Source organism: Crinia signifera, chromosome 12, assembly GCF_055691185.1.
Source record: "Crinia signifera chromosome 12, ASM5569118v1, whole genome shotgun sequence".
Classification (NCBI taxonomy): Eukaryota; Metazoa; Chordata; class Amphibia; order Anura; family Myobatrachidae; genus Crinia; species Crinia signifera.
The window spans coordinates 22,518,476-22,530,921 of NC_139228.1; the positions used below are offsets into that span (position 1 = coordinate 22,518,476).

General features: G+C 45.4%; 1 protein-coding gene across 1 annotated transcript in view; it reads right to left on the minus strand.

The window, feature by feature from the left end:
- Positions 1-12,446, minus strand: part of DCAF5 (DDB1 and CUL4 associated factor 5) — a 40,586-nt gene that overhangs the window by 8,394 nt on the left and 19,746 nt on the right. Inside the window, exons 5-7 of the mRNA XM_083167360.1 lie at positions 10,944-11,073; positions 4,612-4,825; positions 520-586 (exon numbers count right to left, since the gene is read on the minus strand). Of these exons, the coding sequence (XP_083023486.1) occupies positions 520-586; positions 4,612-4,825; positions 10,944-11,073 (411 nt within the window). The remainder of the gene's footprint in view (positions 1-519; positions 587-4,611; positions 4,826-10,943; positions 11,074-12,446) is intronic.

Sequence of the window (12,446 nt, forward strand, 5' to 3'; positions counted from 1 at the left end):
AAGTATCTTTGGACATCGGCGTCCTGCGGGTGCACCCGGCAATATATCTCCCTGCATCCTGTGAGCATCGGAATTTGTAATATATGTTTTTGCATTAAACTGCACCAGCACTTTTCTTAATGAGTTTGGAGCCTTATGTGTGCCGCCTACTTTCCTGCGACCGTCTAGAATGGACTCACCCCTAAGGAGGTAACTCAGATTTGGGACACCGGAGTACCAGAGAAGATATTGTGCGTGTGTATATACAGTATATAAGTGACTTGAAATCAGTAAATAAACTGAAATGTCGTCAGATAGAGTAGTCATCTCCTTTATTTGACCTGTTTTGTTAGTCCAAGTGCCGCATAATAGGCCCTTGGTAATTTACAGCTCCAGGCCCATTTAGACCTTAATCTGGCACTGTTTCTATGACAGAGCAGAGAACAGGGGCAAAAACCGAAAGCGGTCAAATCCCCGATAGACCATAGTGATGACTTCCACATAGTAATAAGCCACAGACTCACATTTACATTCACAAACCTGCTTCTGGGCTGGACGGGATCTTCCACATGTACAGGTTGAAATCATCAGAACCAGATAAGATGTACTGGAAAAAAAAAAAATCAGAAACGTGTAAAATAAAACAGTGTGTGCCTGTGGGAGAACTTCATAGACAGTAACAGTATTCTACCAGTCCTGTTATCCAGCCGCACTATGCAAAACAGGATGGCAGCTGGGAAACCGTACGTGCAGAAGCTTCTACACCAGTGGGAAGAGGAGTCAATGTTATCCAGCAGAAAAAAAACAATCAGGAATGTGAGAGACACAAATTCCCTGCAAGCTGCAATGAGATATATGTGGTAAGACTGCATTACATAAACTTACATACAAGTATGCATCTGTTTAACATAACACAGACAAGTCCCACTTCACTTTCCGTTCACAGTGACTTTTTTAAGACCAAGAACCAGTAATAGTCCAATGATATCATCCAGACAATCAGACTAATCTCCCAATGTTCCGCTACTTCTTCATCCGTGCTAAGGGGAATGCGGGTTTATTTCAGAGCAGTTTTAAGGTGCCCACACACTAGAAAGATCTGCGATCATAAGATGTGCGCATAAATGAAGCCAGCCATACATTTACAGATCGATTGTCAGATTGGGCTGGTTGGAACAAAATCCTGGTAATGGAAGAGAACAAGTGACAGTTGACCATTTGCTTTGAAATGATGGAAAACTGCCATTCAGATACTACCAGGTTTTTGTTCCAACCAGCCCAATCTGACAATCGATCTGTAGATGTATGGCCAGCTGCCTTAAAATCTTTGGTCTGTCCTGGACAAAAGATTTCAGGCAAGCGCACATCTTTACCAAAGATCCCGTGTGCGTTCATATGAATCTTTTGGTAAATCTTCTGATCTTTCATGCAGCACGTAAAATCAGAAGATTTAGCAAAAGATCCACGGGAGTATGCATCGGACCAAAATCGTCAGATTTCGACCGATTATCAGTAAACATCGGATGATATATCATCGTTCTAGTGTGTGGGCACCTTAAGCCTGTCCACGAGATTTCTATCCCAGATACATACTGTAACTGAATGTGAATATGGATTATCTATGCACAAGATAAAACCATTTATTTAAATGTCCTGAGCTTACGAGGGTGTAGGACACCGGTTGGCATTACTTATGGTCTAGTGGTAGAACACATAACCCACAAGACCTCAGGACCCCACACAGTTCATGTTCACCCGACAGGTGCACTCATTACTCATTGACACATTTTAAAAGATTCACAGGTGGAGCTAATTATTTCACATGTGATTCTGTGAGACAGGTAAAATATGCGCTGTGTGGGGTCGGAGGACCGACTTTGAGAACGTGTATTAATCTATATGCATAGAGGATTCTTTTAATGCCAAAAAGCTGATCTGGAACGGTGTTGCTCAACTTTTCTGCATTACACGTTTGAACACCTGGGTGGAGAGAGCCTGCAAGTTATTTTAAAGCAACAATAATTTAAAAGCCAAAAACAACCTTGGTTTTCGTGTCAAATTATTGGCGCTTTTAGGAATTGAACAGACTTGCTAGAATCACAATATCTTGCATTTCCACAAAATGATCCAAATTGAGCTTGTAATGTCTGCACAATTATCCCAAATACATATTACTAATATGTAACAATAGAAAACAGGTTTTATGTGTACTTCTACTAGATTGCTAGACTAGGTCTGTCTGAGAAGACTTTCAAGAGCAGATTTTCATCCTCTTCCTACCCTACATAAAACATTCCTATGGGTGTATTCGGCTAGCATGTTTTACATAATTTACTGGTCTTTGGTGGTGGTTGCCCCAGACTGCAGCACGGTTCAAAATTCAAATAGGCGAGCCACACTCACTTCCAGTGAGCCAATTTGGAATGGCAGTTGGTGGCAGTTGATGGGGCTCCCCTATTTTAATTTTGAACTGTGCTGCGGTCCCTCCACTGGAGGGGCCATTGGCCTTATAGTGCAGTAATTTACATTTTGGGAGCCAGAGAGAAGCGTACTATGGTGACAGCAGTGCAATCAGGCAAAATGACTTGATCCTAATGATTGAACAGATTGAATCTTCATAGTATTGGTGGAAACCAAAGCCCCTGTTTACTCATACACAACAATTATTTTGCTTGGAAACAATCAGTCTGGCCATGCTGAAGTCAAATCGTTAGCTGTCCCCCATCAGCTGAGCATACTCTGTACATAAGCCCAGTGCATTCCACGGGCTGCAGAGAGGCCTCAGGGCTAAGAAATCTTTTACCTCCTGCCACTCAATCCCCCAACAGGGCGAGAGGGTGCTGACGGATGATGTGATAAAAGCTCTGAGCCTGCACTAGGGAGAGGCCTGTAAGGAATGCGAGCAGAAGCCATGAAACTCAGAGTCCAGCTTTCATACCGTGAGGGATATATTTCTTTACTGGAAGCAATTAGAAGGGTGGGGACGCCTCCAGGCATCGGTAGGCAGAAGGCTGCCTTACACGGAAGCTCATTTGAAAATACGGAAGGACGATCTGGGAAATGGAAACAGGGACATGAATATATAAATCGCTACTGCCCCCTATGTGAAGAAAAAAAAAGAGAAAAAACATGAGTATTCTCCTTGAACAGCTGCAAACTAAGCGCTGACAGGTCTCATCTCCGCACGGCACTTATTATCCAGATTGACAGAGATAATAAGCCTGACATGCTATCTAGGCCAAAGCTCCCGCAGCTGTAATCCATAAGCAAGCTAAGTACGGGACGGTGCTGCTGGAGATATCCACGGCGGGTGCCGGGTGGAGGAATTCTTCTCATAGAAGGACTTAAGCGTCTCTCCCTTCTGCCAGTTTACAGTAGAACTGTCAGCTGGCTTTGTTTAAACAGAATTTGGCCTAGAGGTAGATGGTGCATTCCTACAATGCAGAGAGAACAGAAGAGAGAGTGGGAAGTGGTGTACATGCATGGCTTGTGGTTACACAGTCTGGGCCACAGATTAATGTCGAATGCTAGATGTACAACTAGAAAAAAATGCTGTCGAATTTTTATAAGCATGTCTAACATACCAAACCTCACAATCTTACCAGAGAACAAACCATTGCGTTCCAATCTAAGTGAATGATGCAGTGTTCAATTAAAACCACGGAGGAACATGGAGTGTTCTCGCACTACGTATGCTCTGGGACTATCCTGAGTAATCAGCCACTTATAAGCATCCCCACTTGTGCTGAAGGGATAGAACTGCATTGTAATTGGACGTTAGCAACAGAGGTGGGAACCCTGGGAGGGGGTTGGATGGGGATAGATCAGGACACTCCCCCCCCGTAATACACACAGAAGGGCTCACAAGCAGCCGCACCCCCCACCCCCGTCCCGGCTACTCCTCCTCACTCACAGAGCATCTCAGCAATAATCGATATGGAACATGGCTAAGGTCAACACAAGCATTAGGTCGACAATGGCAAGGTTGACAGCCAGAAGGTCGACATGAGTTTTTGCATTTTTTGAGCGGATAGGCAGTATCTCATACCCCACCATCCGCTAGAGCATGGAGGGAGAATAGAATAGTGTGCCGAATGTAGCGAGCCATAGTACACTTTGACGATGTCCATGTTGACATTCGGTCGCACAGATATGTTCAATTCTGCATACAGGGAAGTATCTGGGCATTATATAAATAACTGGTAATAAAAAATAATACATCTGAATCTTCTTAACTTTTGCATTTAGCTACAACACAGAACTCAAGGGTGAAAGAAACAAAAAAACTCCCAAAGTATAAAAACGGAATAAAAAACCAAAACAAACAATAAAAAAAACAAAAACAAAAGAAAAGGTTGCAGGAAGCTGTATACGAACCGAATAAAGTAATTTAACGACAACGTTTTTGAATATATAGGCTGGAATTTAATAAGCCGCAGCAGATTACAGTGGGCTAATTGATACTTTGGGCTATCCAATTAGCCCCGAAGCCAGGAGTTAGTGGTAATTTTGTTTCACCTGCCCAGTTGGGTCGAGAAATAAATGCCAGATAACCAGTGACCTGTGGACGCACAAATCGGTGAACTTTACATGGACTCTATATAAACAATGAACAATATATAATTTTATCACCTGATCTCGGTCTCCGGCGAAGCAACAGCTCTTCATGGTACAAGAATTGAAGTAACCCTGGTTGTCAAACTGGAATACGGGTAGACGTGAATGAATGTCGTAGAGCACGGGAGGCAGCCGTCTGCGCAGTGCTAGCAGCTGGGTCCCGCTGCTATTAAATCTCACACTCATTGCACTTTGCAGGGAAAGATTTCCGCCGTAGCGTAGAAGAGAGCTATGGGGACAGTGACAAAGAAAATGATTTGCTTTCATAACGATCGTGTTCTTCACAAACTCTATTATTAAGCGATAATCATATATAATTATTTGCTACCAATCTTCATACAATACACAACAACGTTTGAGGTAGGAGTTGAAAACATACATGTACGAATGGTAGTAATTGCATATAAAGATAACTGGCACTGCTGGACGCACCGGCACATGGGCTGAAGTTGTGTATGTAGGACCTTATTCTGGTCAGTTCGCAACACTCGGGGGGGGGTTTGCCTATGGGAACCCCCAGCATCTCATGCGCGTTCCAGATGTCAGCTGCCCGCCCACTTCCTCCAGAATGCCCACACAAATCCTCAGAGCATGTGGGTGTTCCCCCGCAGCCTACGAGTGGATGTTTACGTTAAACATCCTTTTGCAGCCAGTGAGTGCAAGCACACGCTGCGAGGGGTGGGGGGGCTCGGCATTCACCGGGCTGGGTTTGGTGGACTCGGAAGGCTGCGAATTCGCAGCCTTGCGAATCAACCAGAATGACCCCCATAGTATGCAAGTTTTACAGATACTGCGGCTCCTCTTCTGATAGGCCCATGACTGTCTCTCTCATTCACAGGCTCCTTTCTTTCACACATAGATCATATTCCATATCATGCGCCTTATCTCTGGAATGCCGGAGTCTGTATGATCAGTCTCCACCTCTGCCCAAAGGCCACTAAACTCTCACCGGAAACTACGCAGCCTCAGACTGACGTCCTCGCACCCAGAACCTGCCTCACGGCTCAGCTTACTTCATCACAAGCAAAGATTTTTTTAAAGCAAGCAACAATGTGTGTCTATAACAACTGATAGCGACCCCCCAGACTAACAATATTTATTAGTTCCTCTAGTTTTATTTTGTTGGCATCATGCTGAAGATTCTGTAGCTAGTTCTGTACAAATAAATATTAACTTTAGACACATAGTTAGTAGAGAAAACCTTTCCGGCACACGGACATTTCATTTGCCTTGGCTACAGAAAAACAGCTCTGAAAATGTTTCAACGTAGAAAACATGTATCCACAGGGTATGTCGACACGATAAAGGTGGACATACATGAGTTTGATCACTAAAGGTTGACACAAGAATTAGGTCGACACTCAAAAGGTCGACATTAGTTTTCAACGGTTTTAATTTTCTGTCCTGAATCTCGACGCAAGTCAACAGGGACACCTACCTCCTCCGCTCGGCATGCTACGAGTGCGGTGTCTCGCTACGCCCGGCACACTATTATATTCTCCCTCCACTAGAATGAACATACCACCTGTTTTGGCAAAAAGAGGTGAGAAACTCGTGTCGACTTTTTTGACTTCCCATTTCGAACGAATGCTTGTGTCGACATAACGACCCTGTTGACCTTAAGGCCCCCATACACTAGCCGATTTTGGTCAGATTTCAGCCAGATCAGTCGGATCTGGCCGAAATCGGACCAAAATCGGCTAGTTTTAATGTCCCCTCAGATCCGATGCACGGTCCCGTACGCATCGGATTTGCGTCGGGTGGTCGGACCTGCTGCACGTCCGACCACCCGACTTGGGGCCTAGTGGGGCGGCGCGGCTTCGGGGGACACAGGTGGCTGGGGACGCTTCGGGGGACACAGGTGGCATAGAGCCGGGCAGGGGGAGCCGGGAGTTGTCAGTACTGAATAAAAAAAAAAAGCCCATACAATGAATGGGCGGCCTGTGATTGGCTGAGTGCTCTCTCAGCCAGTCAGCAATTGGCTGAGAGAGCGCTCAGCCAATCACAGGCTGCCCATTCATTGTATAGGCTTTTTTTTCTAGCACTGACAGCTCCCGGCTCCCTCTGCCCGGCTCTATGCCGCCTGTGTCCCCCGCAGCGTCCCCAGCCCCCCCTGCTCCCACCAGCAGCCCTGCTCTGTAGCCCCCCCCCCCCCCCCCCTGCTCCCCGGGTTTTTTACATGTGATAAATCGAGACGATTTATCACACGTAAAAAACGGCACATCAAGTGCCAATCTAATCAAGCTCCCCCGGGGAGCAGCCGGGGAAGCTCAGGGGGAAGTCAGGGGCGACTTGTCCTAAGGACAAGTCGCCCTAGTGTATGGGGGCCTTTAGCCTTAGGTTGACCTATTTCATGTGTCCACCTTTACTGGTCCAACTAATGTGTGTCTTTTGCTTACATCTTAAACAGAGCGGCGCAGATGTCCGATCGGCGTACACACTTCTTAATGAAATAAATCCATATCCATAGGAATAATTGCAAATTTCTCCATTGTGAGACAAATAAAAGGAATCTATCCATCTATCCATCTAATAGCGACTATTATAAATCATTTTCTAAGTAAACAGAGATTTCTGACTGTGTAGTTCCCCTCCTCTACGACAGGCGTTATTAATAGATTTACTTCCTCTGATCTCAGAAAGACTCGTACAGCCCACTCCAACGTGTATTCATAGGGAATGCTGACAAATACAAGTCAGGTCTTACAAGATATGTCATACTGATCTCACCGGGAGATGCTCAATTACAGTGTTCCGCTGCGACCTCCAGCACAAAGGCGTGCGCTCATTACTCATTCAAACACACACTGTGTAATTATCATACACCGGTGCATCATTTCTAAAGAGGAAGTAACACCCCCCCCCAAACAAAAAAAACAACTGAAATGTGAACCTTCCCATAGTATTGTGACATAGGTCACAATGACATGAATGTTTTTTTGGGTTGGATCTACTGAAGATGGGATGTTGCTTGTAGCAACCAGATTTTACTTCCCATTTCGTTAGCACCTTCTAGAAGATAACAGATCGAATGTGGTTGGTTGCTATGGACAACAGCAAATCTTCAATAGAACGCCCATCTTAGTAAATAGGCCCCTTAGATCTTGTTGCGGGCACTTTGGGTGATTAAATGAAATTAAAAATAGCAAAGTTTGGGTGTGGTATGGGGTTCCGATAGTCATTAGCCCGACTGCCCAGATTCAGACAGCATGGCGAGCTCAAAAAAGCCCCTTGCGGGCTCGCTGTGCGAGCCACCTATTTTATTCTCCCTCTATGGGGGTCGGGGACCCCCACGAGGTAAAATAGCGGGTGGCCGCCGGGCACCCGGCTGTCGGCGTTTTGACAGTCGGGATCCTGACGTCGGGTAAATGACTGTCGGGATCCCGACTGTCGGGAACGCGTCCGGCACCCCAAAGTTTGTGGTCCGTAAAGTTGCTGGAGGGGTAAAGCTAATTTTTCTATGTACCTTGTCCTGCAGCACATAAAGTTTCCATTATTAAGTATGTAAAATTTGTAATACACATAAATACATACATACATAACCACCTTTTTTTCAACGTAAAATCTGTGCCATTTTGTATAGAATTTACAAACGGCCCTCCCGCTCACCCCTTATTACAGAATCACAGAGCCCCGGTGACAATGGAAGTATATAGCTCCAGACACCTTAAATCAGGCATGTCCAAACTATGGCCCTCCAGCTGTTGTGAAACTACAAGTCCCATCATGCCTTGCCACAGTTTTGCTATTGGGAAATGCTAAAACTACGGCAAGGCATGATGGGATTTGTAGTTTCGCAACAGCTATATAAGAAACTGTAAATATATAAAACGATGCGCGCTCCCAAAAGGTCGTGATCAATCCCCCACATGCAGTCAAATTCTGCCTTTGTCCTTTATGACCAAGTGCATATTGCTCAGTGTGTATGCAGTGTGAACAATGACAACAACCGATAGCGATGTTTTCATCAAACAAGATGGTCATTGGTAAACAAACAATGTATTGTTATCTTGATCGTTCAATTGCTCAGTGTGTATGCATTCTATTGGTAGCTCTGGGATAACATTGACTGAGCACATACATACACACTGAGTGATTTCCCCCTGGCCAGCGATTTTCCTGGGGGTGGAAGGCTTTCCATAGCAGGACGCTATGGAAATCTGTCCACAGCGTCACTCATCTGCTGGTAATACCAACAGATGAGTGGCGGCTGGCGGCGATAATGCGGGAGCTCGCATCAGCGCTCAACGCACATTGCTGCCCCGCACACACTGGGCGGCTTTTCAGCTGAAAGCAGCTCAAACGGCAAAACTGAGCTGCTTTCAGATCAAAATCGCCCAGTGTGTATGGACCTCAGTTCAGCCTGTTAGTCTGTCCTAACTAGAATCATAACGTATTACTTCCAGCCTCAACGATGACTCTGGTTCCTGGCAAATTCCTAAGCTGCATTCTCATGAACACTGCATGGATTAAGAGCACAAAAATATCCGTCCGTACTGTGACAACATGACAAGAGCAAAAGAAACGGTGCATTCTAAGTGTTTTATGTTCTGTCAGTGTGTGGTAGCATTAACATACACAGTCATACAATTCACAGATTCTTCCTTATAAGATCAACCTGTTTAGAATGTGGTTTTGCAGAACCAAGTGCCTGACTTTCTGTGGTGCTGCAGTTAGTGTTCCCAGCCTGAGGTACAGTGTAAATAGGATGTCATGTTTGAAGAGCCCTGCTTTCCAAGCAAGGCTAGAAATCTGAAGAATGCTGCTCCCTGTGAAGTCTGGAACCTTTCTTGTCAGGACCTGCCAGTAGTAAGTAACAAGGCTGCTCACAGAACAACAGAACAAGTGCTAGCTGCCACCTACTGGTGACGATGCAATATAACATTTAAATTAATGTTCGCTCCTGGTTAAAATCATTTACAGTATGAACATTTAAACATTGTTCAGGACAGTATCCACACGGAGTTAAGAATAACTGGCTACCAATACATACATATATATATTTAATAATGGGACACATACAGCAGGGTGCCCAATTTTTAAAGGGCAAAATGCACCCTTCTCCTGCTAATTCAGTAACACTGACTTGCTGGCACCATGTGCATACATGCCACAGCACCTATTCACATTGACTGAAGACAGGGCTTGGGTGTGCTGGCCACGCCCCCATCAATGATGCTGATGACAGGGGCACATCCCCAATCAGTGATGAATCGGGTCTGGACCTCCACCATTAGGGAGACCGCCCAGCCTATGCTTCCTGCCAGCCAGGTCACGCCCCCCTTTCCGTGTGCCCTGGCACCCTGCTTGCTTCAAGTTCTAGTGGGAACACTAGTCCATATAAATGTAGAAAAAGACTTCTCCGGTAGATGCTAGAGTATCACAATATCGAATTAGAACAAATCACAATGTTTTAGTGTTCGAGCTATAAAAATCAGAACTGAGTAAAGCATATTTTTGGGAGTGGCTACTGAGGAGCCCCAGTCGTCCACTTTACCGGTGACATCACTGGAATACACTGGCAATGGGTCATACAGGGTTACGTTCCACGGGGCAAAGATTGATATGACTGAGAAATATTCCCTGTTGTTCAATGCAGAATATATAGTCACTATGGCTATTATCACTCATTTATAAAGCAGTAATATATTACACAGCATTGTAGATTAAGTGGCAGGGTAGGATGTAGCAAGCCTTGAGAGAGTACATGCAGTAGCTGCCCAAAGCAACCAATCAGCTGCTGACATATGTTTTAAAAGACTGTGCTGAATAAAAGACAGAAGCTGATTGGTCATTTCGGGCTTGATACATCTCCCCCTGTTCAATGACATGACGCATAAGGCAATGAATTGAGTTGATATATCAGGCAGCACGGTGACAATTGTAGCCATCATTCGGATAAAGCTACAGACAAAGGTTCCGATCATAAGGTCTGAGACTCTTTACTACAATATTGTCACATGTCAGTATCCAGCGCCCACCTGTCCACAGGCTTACTATTGTGATGAGGACAGACAGCGGTGCGCTAATCAATCATACTAATAGTAGTGTTCATTCCTGTTTCAAAATCAGTGCAGTTCCTCTTTCCTGCCTGGGGTGTCGCTGTGGGGATTCTAGCACAGGTCTAGTCTGTATATCAGTGCTGAAATACAGACCAGATTGTGCTAGAATCACCACATCAAATCGCGACACCCCAGGCAGGGAAGGGGACGGTTTTGAAGAAGAAGAGTTCTAGAATGAATAGCAGCAGGAGAATCACCCCAATCTCACCTATACAGTCATAGATCTGAATTCCTCGGTAAAGAGATAAAACATACAGTTGTAACGGAGGCAGCCCAAAAGCTCACCTGTGAGGTTTCCGGATATCCCAGAGTCCAACTCCTTCTTTAGAATTTGCAGTGGCCAGCAGCCTTGGTTCCACCGGGTTAAACATGACACTGTGAAAAGCTGATGGATAATGAGCCAGGCAGAAGGGATCTGGTAAAGGAGGAGACAGATCTGCATGTTTTATTGTGCTCCGTATTCATACTGGAAATGGGTCACATGTCCATATATACGTTTGTGTACAGTATGTTCTTTCTTTGCCTGGCTTATGCTTTATCTGAGAGTTACCTGGATTAATATGGGCTCTTTAGCATATCAGAACTGCAGATGCTGACAGTGGGCGCGATGGCGCCTATTGGGGACACATCAGAAGGATAACCACCATATTCCACGCTGGAAATTAAACCACAGCAAATACTGTGCAGACTGATTTGGAACGAAGAACTAATAAGAACATCAAAAGAGCTATGGGAATTCTTATTGCACAAACAACTGAGACAGTCACTAAGATTTAGGGGTGTATTCAATGCCGTGGGCGAGCGGCGACAGCGAACAAGGCTTCCTGTTCGCTGTCAACACTCACCGTGTCAATATTCAACTCACCCACCTCATACGCCAATTCCCCCTCGCTCCGTTTTTTGAGCCAGGGGGAATTGGCGTATGCGGCTGCAAAAGCAGCGAGACTCGCGGCTAAATACAGCGGGTTCGCTGTTTGGGGGAATCCCAAGAAAGTTGAATAGGGCGATTGAATAGGCCGATTTTCTGCGATTTCCTGCCGATTTGCATGCTATTCCATCCTTGCACAACCCCACCAAGTTAGCCAGGAGCGTGGCGAGCGGACGTGGTACGAGTCTTCCCGACCTGTTCATACCCCCACTATCCACGTCGGCGTGGAGTTGATTTTATATAAAGCGTGGCACAGCGACATTGATCACTTGCCGTGTATTCCGCTACGCTCGCCACGCTTCGGGATCGTTTACCGCGGGGCTCGCTGCGCTCGCCACGCTTTGTGAAATCAACTCCACGCCGACGTGGATAGTGAACAGGTCGGGAGGAAGCATACAGCGTCCACTCGTCACTCTTCGGGTTGACTTGGATAGTGGGGGTGTGCAAGGATGGAATAGCATGCAAATCGGCAGGAAATGGCGGAAAATCGGCTCCGAAATCGCATCGCGGATCAAATCGGCAGCTAAATCGTATGCGATATTGTTTACGATTTAGATAAAATCGGGCGCCGTGATAATACACAAGTACCCAAAAAGATAATGGGTTTTATCAGAAAGACCCTACTGGTTTTCCCATTGCAATGTGTAAAACAAATATCCAAAATGTGGCAATATCATGCATGGGAAATATATACCCATTGCTTGTTTGAACTGAGGAATCCAAGTTATTTAGCTAGAGGTGTCCCCTTTGCTCCCTACACCCACACACACAGAAACACCTGCCTACAGGTATGGTCAAGTTGTTACATGTCACAGTCACAGCTTCTCTCATTGTGTAGGCTGCACATAATGAAGGAAGAT